Source organism: Salvelinus namaycush, chromosome 11 (genome assembly GCF_016432855.1).
Source record: "Salvelinus namaycush isolate Seneca chromosome 11, SaNama_1.0, whole genome shotgun sequence".
In the NCBI taxonomy this organism is placed as follows: Eukaryota; Metazoa; Chordata; class Actinopteri; order Salmoniformes; family Salmonidae; genus Salvelinus; species Salvelinus namaycush.
The window spans coordinates 8,784,689-8,802,318 of NC_052317.1; the positions used below are offsets into that span (position 1 = coordinate 8,784,689).

At 41.8% G+C, this 17,630-nt stretch overlaps 1 protein-coding gene across 1 annotated transcript; it reads right to left on the bottom strand.

Annotated features, from left to right (window-relative positions):
* Window positions 1-202: 202 nt before the first annotated feature.
* On the bottom strand, window positions 203-7,016 carry LOC120055766 (B-cell lymphoma 6 protein-like). Its single transcript, XM_039003716.1, has 8 exons — window positions 6,962-7,016; window positions 3,991-4,162; window positions 3,646-3,867; window positions 2,476-3,467; window positions 2,206-2,364; window positions 1,866-1,996; window positions 1,486-1,623; window positions 203-1,210 (listed from the first exon to the last, which is right to left on the bottom strand). The coding sequence occupies exons 2-8, from the start codon at window positions 4,149-4,151 to the stop codon at window positions 1,067-1,069; spliced, it is 1,947 nt and encodes a 648-aa protein (XP_038859644.1). The 5' UTR covers window positions 4,152-4,162; window positions 6,962-7,016; the 3' UTR covers window positions 203-1,066.
* Between the last annotated feature and the right edge of the window lie 10,614 nt (window positions 7,017-17,630).

A 17,630-nucleotide genomic window follows, 5' to 3' on the forward strand; every position in this document is an offset into this window, starting at 1 on the left:
AAACTTTATTAAATATGGTTCTTTAACATACATGGTTAACCCGTTTCCCTTCCCCCAGGGTAGTACATCGGTCTGCGTCGCCCCACACATACTATCAAGTTTATTACATATCAATCCAGATCCCAGTTCATGTTAGGATGTGATATTTCCGAGACGTTCTTATTTGCATTGTCACATTGACAAATGATACCGAAAGACGCACTCGTGTTTCCATAACAAATTCCTTTATTTCTATTTCACATAAAGCTCTGCAGTTTACAAAGACAAATGTTGATAACGGTCCTGAGGACTTGTAGCTTGAGAGCTGGCGTATTTACAGCTTGTTGGCTTGAGACAAAAAGCAGACAAAACAAATACGGTAGAAAGTGCTGACGTAGGACTTTGCGGTAATGAACTGAATAGACAAAAAAACTACTTAGTGTAAGGCACCTTGAATACATTGCATATGTACCCGTGTCGGATAATATATTATTTTGACCAAATGACAGACGCAATAACAAACTTTCACTAGGTAGAAAGACAAAAGCGGCTGTACCTTAGTAATTACAGACATATACTCTGCCAGCAGAGGGCAATCTGGATAGATATTACATTATATATATGTATTCACAATATACAAGATATAAGAAACTACAAAGAACTGGATAATACATTAGCTTTTCTTCAGCTGAACATGCCCCAGTATACTTTATCTATAATATAATTGTACCCATGTAACAGTGTTTCTCATTCTCTAACAGTTTTGAGTGTCTTCTAAAACAACACTGTCCTTCAATTGAAAACATTCAGGAAAAAAGTATTACCCGATATAAGAATTCATATTCCAAACCTATAATTTTCTCAATGTACATTCCATCAGTACGTCCCGGACTTCTATACAAACATAAAGTAAAATGGCTATGAATTATACAATATGGTTCTATGTTCACATTTGGAGGGAAGCCATCTGCCATTTGCCAACAAACACAACAATCTCTGACAGTGTGATACTAAGTCGCTATGATGTGTTACTATGACAATGTAAGACGGTTGTCTGCCAATCAAACTCCATCTTCCCAGTGTCCATTTAGCAGGCCTTGGCCAAGCCAACGAGCATGTCCGTGTTCGCCCGGCGGTACTGAGTCTTGGTGTTGGTGACCGCGCCGTGCTTCTGCCGGAGATGCAGCCTCAACTGGCTCTTGTGGCGAAAGTGGAGGTCACATTTCTCGCACTGAGGAAGAAAAGAATGGAACGCAATGAGTCACTAATTCAATCAAACTGCCTGTCAATGGGTTCATTCATGCATTCAATGAAGGGTTAGCAAGAGGACAGAGGCTATAGCCGATATTCATTTAAGCTGAGGCCCTGGCTTGTACATAGCGATACTCTGCTTATGCTATTGATAGACAGTCACAGGAAGCCAGGAAGGGATTATTGAGGAAGTGGACCAGTGCCGATTTAGCCGATACACACTGGGTCAAGTGAACGGAAAGATAAGGTGTTTACATGGTAGGGCTTTTCTCCTGTGTGGATGCGTAAGTGGCTCTTGAGGGTCTGAAGATGGCGGAAGTGTGTCCCACAGATCTCACAGGGATACGGCTTCTCCCCCGTATGTATCAGCACGTGGGCACGGAGGTGCGCGACCTAGGAAGAAAATCCATAAGATGCTTTAGATTTGTAGGAGATCAAATTTATTTATATGGCCCTTCTTACATCAGCTGATATCTCAAAGTGCTGTACAGAAACCCAGCCTAAAACCCCAAACAGCAAGCAATGCAGGTGTAGAAGCACGGTGGCTAGGAAAAACCAAGTAAATATAAAAGAATGCATGTTTTGGACATAGCTGTCCTTCATGAGTGAATCACAGTTCATAGCTGCTTCCTCACCTGTATGAAGCGAGAGCCACACGTTTCACACTTGTATGGCTTTTCTCCTGAGTGGATTCGGGTGTGGGTCTTGAGGTTGGCCGGCCGGTTGAACTGAGCACCGCAGATGCTACAGCGGTACGGTTTCTCGCCTGGATTGCAAGAGGTATAAAAAAAAACATAAAACACTGATACCATTCCAGGACCTTGTATGTACTCTTGAGTACACAACACATTAGGAACTACTCTTTCCATGACAGACTGACCAGGTGAATCCTGGAACATCGCACAGAGATGCACAAATACGATAAAACATTGAATATGGGCGAATCTCTCCTTTAAGATGTAACAGAAGTCTTACCGGTGTGGACAGTCTTGTGGCTGGCGAGGTTCCCTTTGTAACGGAAGGCAGCCTGGCACCGGTCACACTTGTATGGCTTGTCAGCATGGACCTGGAGCATGTGGCCTTTCAGGGAGTCCGCTTCCGCAAACTTTGAGTTGCAGAAGTTGCAACCATTCTCTACAACAGAAACATTGAGATTTAGCCAATTAAAAGTGGAACAGCATGAATGTAAATGTACTGCGTCAATGTTTATAGCACTGTCCCCACTAATTTAAGTACACTACTCACCACCGCTTGAGTCGGAGTACTCAGAGTGCAGCTCATTGTCCTCCCCGCTGTAGGTGCCAGGGGAGCGGGGACACACCACCATGTGCTGAGGGGCATCTGTACCACAGGAGGAGCATCTCAGTTGGCTAATGTTGTGATGGCTGGCCTGTGGGACAAGGATCTCTTCTCCGTGCACGTTGACCATCTCTGCAGCCTGCAGCTCCTTCATCGGTCCCTCTGATCCACTAGTCCTGTTAGAGCCCTGAGGAGTGGTGCAGTCCCCAGCCTCAACGCTCCCTCCCTGGGCCTCGTCCTTCTCCCTGGAGGTCTGGTTCATCACAATGAACTTGTACTTCTTCCAGTTGCGGGCCTTGGGCTCCTGGGAGCAGCCAGAGGCCTGGGTCGCATTCCTGCTGCAGCCGCTGGACTCGGTGGGGGAGTTGGGCTGGCAGTCAGAGCGGAGGGGGCTCTGCGGGCTGCAGATCACCCCTTTGCTGCAGCCTGGGGACAGGCTGAGGGAGTCTGGCTGGGGGGGCTGGATGCTGTCCTCCTCCATGGGGGAGGCCCCTCTGTGTTTAAGTCCCTGGAGCCCCATGAAGGGCCCCGGCGGGCGGCTGGAGCAGGGGAGAGGGCGGAGGATCGTAACGGAGGAGGATGAGGACTGGGATGAAAGAGGGTGGTGGATGATGGTGGTGGCCTCTGTGCGATTCGTGGGAGAGAAGAGTTTCTGAGAGACGGAATCCCCTTTGTGGAGGTCACTGAAATTGAGGGCGTCTGGCAGCTTTCCGATGGGCATTGGGACGTGTTTTCCGTGGACGTGGTGGGAGCTACCCGAAGCATTGATACCAGTGAATACACTGGGGCAGTAGCTCCTCCGGTCTCTGAGGGGAGACATGGATGTGTGGCTGGGGCTGGTCGCCAACCCATCCAGAGCCCTGAAAGCAGGGAGGTCCTGAGAGAGACGCATCGGGCTGGTCAGTACCTCATCTCTCTGCAGAGTCACAGACTGCTCTCTAAAAGGGCCAGGAAAGAAGGAAAAACACCCATTTAGTTCCAAACCAGATACTATTCAGATGTGAATAAGTTTAAAAAAAATAGGGCCTGGAATATTCACCGACCCGACCTACCAGGCACTAGTAGGCTACAAACCAAGTCTAAATGGACGAGCAATTATGTAAATGTTGTTTGTACCTGGACTTGATGAATCTGCGGCAGGTGTCCACCACATGTTCCATCTGGAGGTATGACGCTGTGTTCATGGTAACCAAAACCAGGCTGTCCTTCAGGGTCAGGGTGGAGGTGTACATGAAGTCCAGCAGGATGGCAAAACCATCAGGGTCCACCGTGGGGTCCAGGCTGATGGCACTCAGGTTACTCTTCAGGGGGTCGGTGAATATGGAGTAAAAGAGCCCACTGTAAAACGGGGGAAAAATGTAAAATCGCATGTTAAGATTGTGCCTTTTTCTCTCACAATGGCAGTCGCATAGCACACAAAGGACGATTGGCCTAAAAACACGTAGTTGGTCTTGAACGTACCTGCAGGCCACGAGGACTGCCCTGTGAGCGCAGAAGCGCTGACCGTCAATCTGGATTGTGACATCTGTCAGGATATTTCTACTGCGGAGTCGGTTGAAGTTCAGCAGAACATCACCAGCATGGCGGGTGAATTGAATGCAGCCATCTGCCAATGAGGCCATGATGTCAGAATCTGGAGAAACATGGAAAAATACAGTATTGATAAAGGACAATCCGCCAAGCTCACTGTGAGAGTTGCTGATTAACATAAACATGAAGTATGCAAAGCTGCTCTAGTCATATATTTGTCATATGTTATACGCTACATGACCAAAAGTATTTGGACAGCTGCTCGTCGAACATCTCTTTCCAAAATCATGGGCATTAATATGAAGTTTGTCCCCCCTTTGCTGCTATAACAGCCTCCACTCTTCTGGGAAGGCTTTCCTCTAGATGTTGCAACATTGCTGCGGGGACTTGCTTCCATTCAGCCACAAGAGCATTAGTGAGGTTGGGCGATTAGGCCTGGCTCGCAGTCAGTGTTCCAATTCATCCCAAAGGTGTTTGATGGGGTTGAGGTCAGGGCTCTGTGCAGTTCAGTCAAATTCTTCCACACTGATCTCGACAAACCATTTCTGTATGGACCTCGTTTTGTGCACAGGGGCATTGTCATTCTGAAACAGGAAAGGGCCTTCCCCAAATTGTTGCCACAATGTTGGAAGCAGAGAATCGTCTAGAATGTCATTGTATGCTGTAGCATTAATATTTCCCTTCACTGAAACTAAGGGGCCTAGCCCGAACCAAGAAAAACATCCCCAGACCATTATTCCTCCTCCACCAAACTTTGCAGTTGGCACTATGCATTGGGGCTGGTAGCATTCTCCTGGCATCCGCCAAATCCAGATTCGCCTGATGGACTGCCAAATGGTGAAGCGTGATTCATCACTCCCGAGAACGTGTTTCCACCACTCCAGCTGACACTTGGCATTGCACATGGTGATCTTAGGTTTGTGTGCGGCTGCTCGGCCATGGAAACCCATTTCATGAAGCTTCCGAGTGCTACGCTCCCTTTCTGTGAGCTTGTGTGGCCTACGACTTCACGGCTGAGCCGTTGTTGCTCCTAGAAGTTTCCACTTCACAATAACAGCTCTTACAGTTGACTAGGGCAGCTCTAGCAGGGCAGAAATTTGACAAACTGACTTGTTTTTAAGGTGGCATCCAAGGATGGTGCCACGTTGAAAGTCACTGAGCTCTTCAGTAAGGCCATTCTACTGGCAATGTTTGTCTACAGAGATTGCATAGCTGTGTGCTCGATTTTATACATCTGTCAGCAATGGGAGTGGCTGAAATAGCAGAATCCACTAATTGGAAGGGGTGTCCACATACTTCTGTATATATAGTGTATATGAGGACATACTGTAGCATCATAATCCTATTACCATTGTAATCCTATTACCATTGAACTTGGTGTAGGTGGCACCATTTCAATGTCCAACAAAGTAAAAAGCATTGCTGGAAATGGGACCACGTCTCTGAGGGAGGCTACAGATCTAAAATACCATGTCAACTATAGCTAACTGAGGCATTGAACTCATGTTCATGACATACAAATAGTGACAAGCCATTATTGTTGTGGAAAAGTAGACTTTATACAGGCTACAGTAAACAAGTTAGGGCATTTGCTGGTACCCAAATATTGGATTACATATTGCTATTAGACCTACCATAGACATTATTAACCCTTACAATAAACGTACAAATAAAATATTTGTACATTTAGAAAATTATGACCTTTATTTCACTGCAAATATTTTACTATACATTACTTAATAAACACTTCGATAAAAGACACATTTAAACCCCGTTTCCTATTTGCTTTTGACCTTTAGCCAAGCCCATAAATGCTGACGGCTCACGCTTGGAACATGTTTCGCATTTAGTACATTCCGTTTTGGGGTGCGCACAGATTAGGTTGCTTCTAAATACGCTTCCTGTTCTTCGATAGGCCTATACGTGGAAAGCCAGCTTGTTTAACATATGACCTTTAACACTGGTTATGCCTAATTTATTTTAACTTGAAAAATAAACTAGAAAAATTGGAATCCGGAAATGCGAATAATAGGTTGTGGGATTTTAGGAGTTTCAAATGCATGTACGCGCACAGGACTACACTGTAAATGTAGTACAAAACGAGTAGGCAGTTATTGATAATAACGGTCCATTAAAACAAATCAAGAATGTAGGCCTACATCAAAATATTATTTGTTTTTTTCGCAGCATTGCACGAAAAAGTATTCGACAGATCATTAGTGGAAATCTACCAGCGAAGTGAAACCACCACCAGAGAGAGAAAAGTACAGCACTCAAAGCTTAAATGTAGTACGCAGTGATCTAACAAGACAGGCTCGCCCTGTTGCGCGAATTTTCTTGCTCTTAGCTTACTGATATTTAACGACTATTAAAGATGCATACTTTTTGAGAATATCAAATCATATTAACCAGAACAAAACTTTGATAAAATCAAAAACATTCTGGCTATATAAACCCAAAAGGCATCTTTATGTACAGTAGGATAGGCTATAAAAGAGCTGCACATTCGGCCTAATATATTATCTCTCGATAATATCTAGATATTCGATAAACCAACATGATAAAAAGAGTGAGCATAAATGTGGCAATACATTTTTTTATAATAGTTTCCCAATGACAGAATGAACCACGAACTTCCGACTGAATCTCTGGCAAGCATGCTGCTTGAGCAGAGAAGATACTAGACTACTTGACCATTAATCAAGTAAAAACATTAGCAAGAAGTCTAGCAACTGCAGCCTAAGAAACCCTACTGTTCACAAAACTAAAGAAAACATAAAACAATCTAAAGAATTTAAGTATTTAAAGTGTATCAATAGAGGTCAATGAGCCACAACGAATGTCTACCACTACAAGCAACTTCTAGCATTATACTGTAAAATAATGAGGGGAAAAAATTCACCTTATAAAACTTTCCTGGAAACTTCGTGCATCACCAGTTCTGAGAATCAAGTTCTAAGAAACTCAAGGGTTTAATTCTCGGAATTCTACCAGAGGGCCATACCATTTCCAAATCAGTGGGGAGGGTACATGGTGTTGTGTGTGTCTTTTTATCGTCATTACACGAAATAGATTCGGATATTCTATTTAGACCGTAAATTAGAGACGATATACTATTGATTAAGTTTCAAAAATAAACGGAGACATGGATTTGAACTATGAAAACTATTTCATTCTTGGTCTATTATACCTCTTTAGTGTAACTGTCCAAATACAAGGTCACCTGACCATTCTATATAGACCTCGAAGAAAATGAGCTCGTTCACGAGGATGGACACGAGCAAGCTTTTGCGTAAAGAGATTTGATCTATAAATCAGGCGATAGGTAGGTGGTTTGCCTGTGATTAGATGCTTTGTTTTTTTTATTTTATGCGCAACCCTACTACTTTTTGGAGACGTCTTCAGTTTCAACTATCCACTTTGGATTGTAACCTTTTTTCCGTTCACTGTTGTGTGGAAGTAGGAGCAATTACAATAATTTTGGTATTGTGGAGGACAAAACCGTTTTTGACGGAAACGCACGCTAGTTTCAGGAAATAGTAGCCTATAGCACCGCAATGCCCAACGTTGTAGTCTAAGGTGGTTGGACTCTGTATTAGTAGTAATTTAATAGTAAGTATAGGCAAAAATATGTACAGAAATCTCCACCTACATAGGCGTGAATAAAACTTTTGCGCAAATGCTACAAAGGCAGCAATGGTTATGCGCTAACGTTATATGGCTAAGGGTAGGCATCATGCGGAACCGCTCTGTATTATTTATCTATTTATTACATTGTAATAAATTGTAATAAACATGTTGGAATGGATTTACACTTGAACCCTATTTTATTTAACCTACTGTTACATGACTCATTTACAATATCCCCTAGCACCCGCAGTCAATAAAGAGATTGGGACACGAAGATGAGATCATTCCTTTAGGATAGCATACTGCCCGACTGGTAGGCTGCTTGAGACACAAAATTAGGTGTGAACTTTTGCCTGTGTTTAAGCTATTCCATCTATGTAACTTAAAGGGGCAATCTGAAGTTGATACATCCATTTTTGGACTTGAAATTGATGATATGAACTAATTGATTCTTGAAGAATATAACTTATAAATGCCTAATGGGGTTAGTTCAACTGTCATACCCCATCAGGACCCCAAAATGGTTCACTCCAATGCTTGTAAACTAAGTAAATGTAAAAAAAAATGTATGGTCAGTCCTTGCATACATTGCTCTGTCTATGAATTTTAGAGTGGTTACATTTCTCCAGCCCCATCCCCCAGCTTGTTACGAAAACGGGTGGGGAATTCGCTTTGTTATTGTTTCAACTGCTGATAGCTGCTTTAAGTAGCCTAACCTATGAAGTGCAAGTGCCAGGCAAAATGTAGACTAAACAAAACCTTAGGCCTACTTACACTACATGACCAAAAGTATGTGGACACCTGTTCGTCGAACATCTCATTCCAAAATCTTGGGCATTAATATGGAGTTGGTCCCCCCCTTTGCCGCTATAACAGCCTCCACTCTTCTGGGAAGGCTTTCCCCTAGACGTTGGAACATTGCTGCGGGGACTTGCTTCCATTCAGCTACAAGAGCATTAGTGAGGTCGGGCACTGATGTTGGGCAATTAGGCCTGGCTCGCAGTCAGTGTTCCAATTCAACCCAAAGGTGTTCGATGGGGTTGAGGTCAGGGCTCTGTGCAGGCCAGTCAAGTTCTTCCACACCGATCTCAACAAACCATTTCTGTATGGACCTCACTTTGTGCACGGGGGCACAAAATGTCATTCTGAAACAGGAAAGGGCCTTCCCCAAAATGTTGCCGCAAAGTTTGAAGCAGAGAATCGTCTAGAGTGTCATTGTATGCTGTAGCATTAAGATTTCCCTTCACTGGAACTAAGGGGCCTAGCCCAAACTATGACAAACAGCCCCAGACAATTATTCCTCCTCCACCAAACTTTACAGTTGGCAATATGCATTCGGGCAGGTAGCGTTCTCCTGGCATCTGCCAAACCCAGACTCATCTGTCGGACTGCCAGATGGTAAAGTGTCATTCATCACTCCAATGAGTCCAATGGCGGCGAGCTTCACACCACTCCAGCCGATGCTTGGCATTGTGGCTGCTAGGCCATGGAATCCCATTTCATGAAGTTCCCAATGAACAGTTATTGTGCTGACATTGCTTCCAGAGGCAGTTTGGAACTCGGTAGTGAGTGTTCTCGTCGGTCCTGTTCTGTGAGCTTGTGTGGTCTACCACTTTGCAGCTGAGCCATTGTTGCTCCTAGACGTTTCTACTTCACAATAACAGCACACAGTTGACCGGGGCAGCTCTAGCAGGGCAGAAATTGTATGAATTGACTTGTTTGAAAGGTAGCATGCTATGACGGTGCTACATTGAAAGTCACTGAGCTCATCAGTAAGGCCATTCTACTGCTAATGTTTGTCTGTGGAGAAAGCATGGCTGTGTGCTCAATTTTATATACCTGTCAGCAACGGGTGTGGCTGAAATAGCTGAATCCACATATTTGAAGGTGTTTTCACATACACTATATATACAAAAGTATCTGAAATAGGACAGCACTCTGGTGAATAAACTTAAATTAACATTTATATTTCTGCACTAACGTTTGGGGTATGAGCTCTTCTTCAGCGTGCATAAGACGCAATGGCAATCAATGTTACAACAATAATACAGGCCACACACAGGTGGGCATACTTATAGATTCACAAAGTCAGTAATGGCCCAATCAAAAGATCCCAGCAGAGGGAGCTGTGGGGGGGGGGGCATGAAAATCAAATAAATAAATACAAAATCTATACGCAAACACACAATAAAGCCTAAATGTTAGCAGAGTATTTTCAGCCAACCTATTTATAGCCTACAAAAAAATAAGGAAAGAAACATTCCTCACTGAGACCTGCTGGGGCAAGAGTGCCCAAGCAGCCTATGCAATACATCTCTCTTTTGGAGAAGTCATTTATACCCATCTCCTCCCATATGTCTCACCTTCACCATTCAATGACCATATAACGTAAGGCACTTAGTTCATAATTATGGCTTTTGAAATGCCTGGCAACAGGTGGTTTTTCATTAGGTTTGCGAATGGAGCTCTTATGCTCACAAATCCTTCTTAAGTTCACGTTTAGTCTTACACAGATAATTCAAGTTTCAGGAACACTTAAAGGAGATGTACAACGTAGGCCTATTTTGCCTACTTAACTCTCCCACAGGGTTTTCTTGAATTCCCTGTTTAGTAGGCTACGATGCATACTTGAAATCAAGTAACATTGTGTGTGAGTGAGTGAGAGTTTCAGATAGGATCCAAAACATTTGGCAACATCAACAAAAACAGTCTGATGCTTGGCTAATTGCATTGGGTTCTGTTCTACAGCTCTCAATTATGGCTGTAGGCTCTAGTCAATATAGGCCAACTGCATCCATTCATATCACTCAATACTCAGTCTATCAGATGCAGAATCACTGGTTCAATCATTAGTAATCACTACATACACAGTAGTTGACTTGATCACACATTTATTGTTGGCCAGGGTCATGGTGTTTCAAGTCATAAGATTTGGTCCAGCAGATAAGAACCAAATATTATGTCCATTAGAAATGCTTTGATGAGGAGTCCTTTCAGCCTTTACAAAAAGCAAATAAACGTCTAAACAAAGATGTCTAGCTTTAGTGCCATTCCAGGTGTAACTTATTATACTCAGTGGTGTAGTGCTATTTTATTAAAGGTGCCGGAGCGGCAAAAAAAAATAATATAAGGTTATAATTTCTCAACCAACCATAAACATTTGATCTCACTCAGTTTCATCAGAATATGCATTCAGATCTTCTCGAGGGATGTGAGTAAATGCACTTTGAGCAGATGATGTCAACAAGCTACAGACTAGCCTGCCTGTATTGTTTCCATCAGAGCACGTTCATCCTATGGCACACACTGGTTTAGTTTTGGCTGCATCATGAGAAAAAAACATGACCATTCAGCACAATCATCCTTAAATCTTATTAGAATTGACATGGCGTTTTTTGGTCTTACAGTAACTTTAAAAGTATGCTATTATATTCAGGCTGTTATGCAGATGGACATGAAGCCATTTCAATAGAACTACCTTTTTTAATGGGATGTGTGGGACACATACTAAGGCTACCATGATTTATTATGAAGCCCTGTTTTGCTACATGTTATACATCATTCTAATCCACAGATGACACAATATTTAGAAATCATTAGGAGCATGCTGAAATTTTATCCTGGACTATGGTCAAAATGAACTCATTATGACCCCTATTAAGGTCTTAACAGTACTTTTTAGAATTAATATCTATATTATCTGCAGGTATCTAGTATCAGAAAGTATCTAGTATTAGTGTACCAAGTTTGATACTTGTATTATTTAATGGAACAATTATTTAACCTACCTGCCGGACTAATTGTTCTCTGGTGTTCATCCTGTTAGCCTTGTTGAAGTGGAGGATGCAAGACTTGTCTTTGAAAAAGGCCATAACTAATCAATGTTACGATCATATAGCAATGTTCTCTCTCTAACCACACATCCTCCGGACACATTTTCAAATCTTTACATGTAAGACAACAGCAACAACTGTGGCCTATTTCATGTTATTAGATCACATTCATCTAACGTCGTTATCATTTTGAAATGTGTTAACTTTATTAGTAATGAAAAAAATGGACAACATGCATTATTACGCATTGTGACAGAATAGAAACAAGAATACAATAATGCTAATTGTAAATTATTGCAAAGTAAAATATTAGAATCAATCTTTTCAGATAAGCAGATAGCCCAATAGGAAAACATTTACATATTTGTACTAAATATTTTTTTAAATAACCATGCCAACCCAAACAAAGATACAATACAATTGTGTTTTATCATAGATGTATGCTGTCTAGTTAAGCTACTAACATTTTAGTCATTTAGCAGACACTCTTATCCAGAGCAAATTAGAGGAGCAATGAGGGTTAAAGCCTTGCTCAAGGGCACATCAAAACATGTTTCATCTATTGACCTCACTCCAGTATCGCAGAGGTTTCATTTTTGGTAAAATCTTTTTTTTTTAAACAGAGTCCAACGGGACTCCAAACATGCTTCCGCATTCTTTAAAACATATTTAATATATGTTTCCATTCAAAGCCTTTGGCAAGAAGCTGCGTGCAACATATGGCAGCGATGCAATTCTAGCTGTGAGTTATGAAACATTTAGAAAAGCACTTTCTGGGTTGTCAATTTTATTTGCATTCTAATCTATATTGTGATGCCTGAGTAGGCTAATCTATGGCAAGACTGAGGAGGTGAAGTAAATGGTATAGCCATGTGAAAGGAGTATTTATTTACATAATGATGTAAAGAATAAACAATATGACTTACCATTTCGTACCTGTAGTGAACTGTGTTTAAAAGCAACTAATAGCAAGTACTCATTGTTACTACATTATTGCTTAGTAAATAACAGACAAACACCAGCTGAAATTAGACTAAAATAAAACGCGATATCTTAATTAAAGCATTTGAAGCTGTAACATCTCCAGCTGTTCTCAAGCCTACAGACGTAACAAAAGGTAAAGAGGTTTAGGTGACCATGGCAACTAAGAGGTCTATTTTAGGATGTGATGCCTAATCTGTAGGTCTGTCGTACTCGCTGTTATCTTCAGTAGTTGAAATATCATGTGGTGTAATCATTTTAGCAGCATCGTTCCGAGACTCAATGTACTCTTTGGTGTAAATTGAACATGGGAAAGAAGAAACCCATACACACACAGCTTGTGGTAAATACTTACTTAAGCAAAGACCAATTGTCAGGTCTTCCCTTATGGAAAAACCACATGATTTCACGTGACATTTCCACGTTTTTCACAAGTGAAATCATGTGTTTTTTTTGGCACACTTCAGAAGTGTGCGCCCAAAATAAGTTTTTACATGGTGTCATATGTGAAACTTCGTGTGATATCATGTGATTCAACTTGTGAAAACATGAAATTACACCATCAGCCATTGCTATTCATTTTGTGGTAGATTTCAGTCATACAGTAAATTTGTACAGTAATATAATTCTGAATTAGTGTTTAGCTACAGTGCTTTCGGGAAAGTATTCAGACCCCTTGACTTTTTCCACATTTTGTTACGTTATTGCCTTATTCTAAGATTAATTAAATCGTTTTTTTCCATCAATCTACACACAATACCCCATAATGGCAAAGAGAAAACAGGTTTAGAAATTTTAGCAAATTTATCAAATGAAAAACTGAAATATGACAAGTATTCAGACCCTTTATTCAGTACTTTGTTGAAGCACCTTTGGCAGCGATTACAGCCTCGAGTCTTCTTGGGTATAGCGCTACAAGCTTGGCAGACCTGTATTTAGGGAGTTTCTCCCCTTCTCTGCAGATCCTCTCAAGCGCTGTCAGGTTGGATGGGGAGCGTCGCTGCCTCTCCAGAGACGGTCGATCGGGTTCAAGCCCAGGCTCTGGCTGGGTCACTCAAGGACATTGTCCCGAAGCCACTCCTGCTTTGTCTTGGCTGTGTGCTTAGGGTTGTTGTCCTGTTGGAAGGTGAACCTTCGCCCCCAGTCTGAAGTCCTGAACGCTCTGGTTCCAAACTACTTCCATTAAAGAATGGAGGAGACCACTGTGTTCTTGGAGACTTTCAATGCTGCAGAAATATTTTGGTACCCTTCCCCAGAGCTGTGCCTCGACACAATCCTGTCTTGGAGCTCTACGGAAAATTCCTTCGACCTCTTGGCTTAGTTTTTACTCTGACATGCATTGTCAAATGTGGGACCTTATATAGACAGGTGTGTGCCTCTAACAAATCATGTCCAATCAAGTACATTTTCCACCGGTGGACTCCAATTAAGTTGTAGAAACATCTCAAGGATGATCAATGGAAACAGGATGCACCTGAGCTCATAGCAAAGGGCGGAATACATTACAGGTATTTCAGTTTTTAATTTGGAATACATGTGCAAATATGTCTAAAAACCTGTTTTCGCTTTGTCATTATGGGGTAGTGTGTGTAGATTGATGAGGGAAAAAAACGATTTAATCCATTTTAGAATTAAGGCTGTAACGCAAAGCACTTGGGTACTTTTTGGCCCATCCGGCAAATGAACTTGGCATGCCTCCCTTGCAATTGCATTTAAACTTATAGGATACTTTAGATGCTCTTACGGCACAAAATGGTAAAAATATATATATTTTTACAGCTGAACTATATTTTTTTAGTAAATATACAACAATAAACTGGATTCAGGAAGTACACAAATATTCCAATTCTAATTCAATTATTTTCAATACCAGAAAAGTAGGAATTGCTCCTTTGTTTACTTTCTGAATTGACTGGGACATAAATGGAATTTCAGAATATGGGTGGTACTTGTCCATAGTTTATGCCTGCCCATACCATAATCCCACCGCTACCATGCGGCACTCTGTTCACATCAGAAAACCGCTCACCCACATGACGCCATACACATGGTCTGTGGTTGAGAGGCCGGTTGGATGTACTGCCAAATTCTCTATAACGACGTTGGAGGCAGCTTATGGTAGAGAAATTAACATTCAATTCAAGAGTGAACCAATCTGTGGGAAAAGCGACGATGCGCCTCGAACCCAACAAACCATGGCTTCCCTTAGAGGAAAAAGACAAAAAAACTACTTGGAGATGCAAATGAAAGCAACGAACAGCTAAATGATATTCAGGAAAACATAGCTAAAATGCTCTCAATGTTCACCCCCCCCAAAAAAACTGTTCGAATTTAAACATTTTGATTTGCTCGAAAGGAAAGTAGAGTCTATCATGTCAGATATGCATATACAGGGCCGGCATGTGGACGAAGAGGTCAACAAAATGCAAACTTTAGATGATGAATTGAACCAGCAAGAAAACAGAATGAGACAAAACAATATGAGAATATTCTACCTACCGGAAGATGAGGCAAAAGGAGACCTTTCCAGTTACGTGATCAAGCTGCTATCGGAGGAGCTTGGCATGGATGTATCACCGAAGGACCTGGAGCGATGCCATCAGATCAGTGTGAAACAGAAGAAAGCTAAATACCCTTGCATGGTAATCTTTAAGATGTGGAACTATCAGACCAAAGTCAATATTCTGAAGGCACAGGAAGGAAAGGAGATTAAAATCCACGACCAGTCAATTTGATTCATCTAGGATCTGTCTGCTAAACTGAGGAAAAAATGTAAACAATTCATTCCGATTAGACAGTTACTGGAGGAAAAAACAATCAAGTCTCAACTACGATTCCCAGCAGTGCTGTGGGTATGGAAGGGAACGCAGAGGATGGGGGAGAACTGGGAAGGGGTGGTGGAGAAGGATGGATTTGGTTTGGGAGAGAGAAAAGGAATTACTTAATTATACTACAATGTCATTTTTGTGAAATGTTTTTGTGACATGGTGAGAATGGAGAGGGGCTTGAGCCGGGGGATTGGGATGGGGTGATTGGCCTCCACTCATCCCATTTGTCACTCTACCTAAGTAGACCTTCAGCCACTATACTTTAATTTAATTTCTAAGGTAATATAAACCCACCACTGTCTCCTAGAGTTGAACGTAGTTGAACGTACGATGGTGTGAAAAGTGAAAATCAATCCCAGAACAACAGCAAAGGACCTTGTGAAGATGCTGGAGGAAACAGTTACAAAAGTATCTATATCCACAGTAAAATGAGTCCTATATCGACATAACCTGAAAGGCCACTCAGCAAGGAAGAAGCCACTGCACCAAAACCGCCATATAAAAGCCAGACTACGGTTTGCAACTGCACATGGGGACAAAGATCATACTGTTTGGAGAAATGTCCTCTGGTCTGATGAAACAAAAATAGAACTGTTTGGCCATAATGACCATCGTTATGTTTGGAGGAAAAAGGGGGAGGCTTGCAAGCCAAAGAACACCATCCCAACCGTGAAGCACGGGGGTGGCAGCATCATTATTGTGGGTGTGCTTTGCTGCAGGAGGGACTGGTGCACTTCACAAAATAGATGGCATCATGAGACAGGAAAATTATGTGGATATATTGAAGCAACATCTCAAGACATCAGTCAGGAAGTTAAAGCTTGGTCGCAAATGGGTCTTCCAAATGGACAATGACCTCAAGCATACTTCCAAAGTTGTGGCAAAATGGCTTCAGGACAACAAGGTCAAGGTATTGGAGTGGCCATCACAAAGCCCTGACCTCAATCCTATAGAAAATATGTGGGCAGAACTGAAAAAGCATGTGCGAGCAAGGAGGCATACAAACCTGACTCAGTTACACCAGCTCTGTCAGGAGGAATGGGCCTAAATTCACCCAACTTATTGTGGGATGCTTGTGGAAGGCTACCCGAAACATTTGACCCAAGTTAAACAATTTAAAGGGAATGCTACCAAATACTAATTGAGTGTATGTAAACTTCTGACCCACTGGGAATGTGATGAAAGAAATAAAAACTGAAATTAAATCATTCTCTCTACTATTATTCTGACATTTCACATTCTTAAAATAAAGTGGTGATCCTAACTGACCTAAGACAGGGAATTTATACTAGGATTAAATGTCAGGAATTGTGAAAAACAGAGTTTAAATGTATTTGGCTAAGGTGTATGTAAACTTCCGACTTCAACTGTACATTGTGTTCTTAATGCTATTTTATGGTCACAGAGTTTGTGTAGTTTAGACAAGACAAAGTCTTTCTAATTTGGTTGTGACATCAAGAAAAATGTTTAAACACTAAGGTCAAAGGTTCAGATTGCCTCAAGCACAAGGCAGTTATGTAATATTAACGAAGAACGTATATATTTCACCACAAAATTCCATAGGCCCATCTCTGTTTTGAGTTATAAGATAATACATTGTTGAGGGAGGCAAACACACTATCGCCTCAGGATATTCTAGATTAGGAACAGCAGTAATACAACGTTTAAACCAGTAACAGAAAGCTACTAGTTACATGATAAGAGAGTGGTTTATCTACCAGATTGATATGTCAAGACCTATAGTCTGTTAAGTTGGTCTGAAAATATATTTGTTTGAAACCAGTTTGAGCTCTGTGAGAGAGCTTCCCTGCTCCACCCTTGAACCGTCATGACCTCAGTAAGTATCTACACGCCCCCATCTCACAAACCTGACCACGGTGCAGTGGCGTGGCGTGTATTCATGGATGCCAAGAGAAGCCAGGATTACCCCCAAAATGTACAAACCTGCCCCCACCCACCCCCCAAATTTTTTTATATCTTTTTTATTTTTGTCTCTGTGTTTCATAATTTTCTTTCAATCCGCAAGAGGCTAAATGTATATCACTGGAGAAAGCTTCCGATCGGGCGAAAAAGCACCCCTCTGTCTCTGCATGTGTAGCCCATCTATCTGGTGTGTCTGGTCAAAAAGAGTATGACATTGTTGCTGCCCGTAGCATTGAATGCAAAGGGAGCCAGCAAGCATTTGGCCTCCCTTGATAAAAAAAAATATATAAAATAATAGACAATCAGCATTGAGCTAAACTGAGCGAGCTCAACTGTGAATGGTCCTGGCGCACCCAAAAAAGTGTCAAGGGAAGCC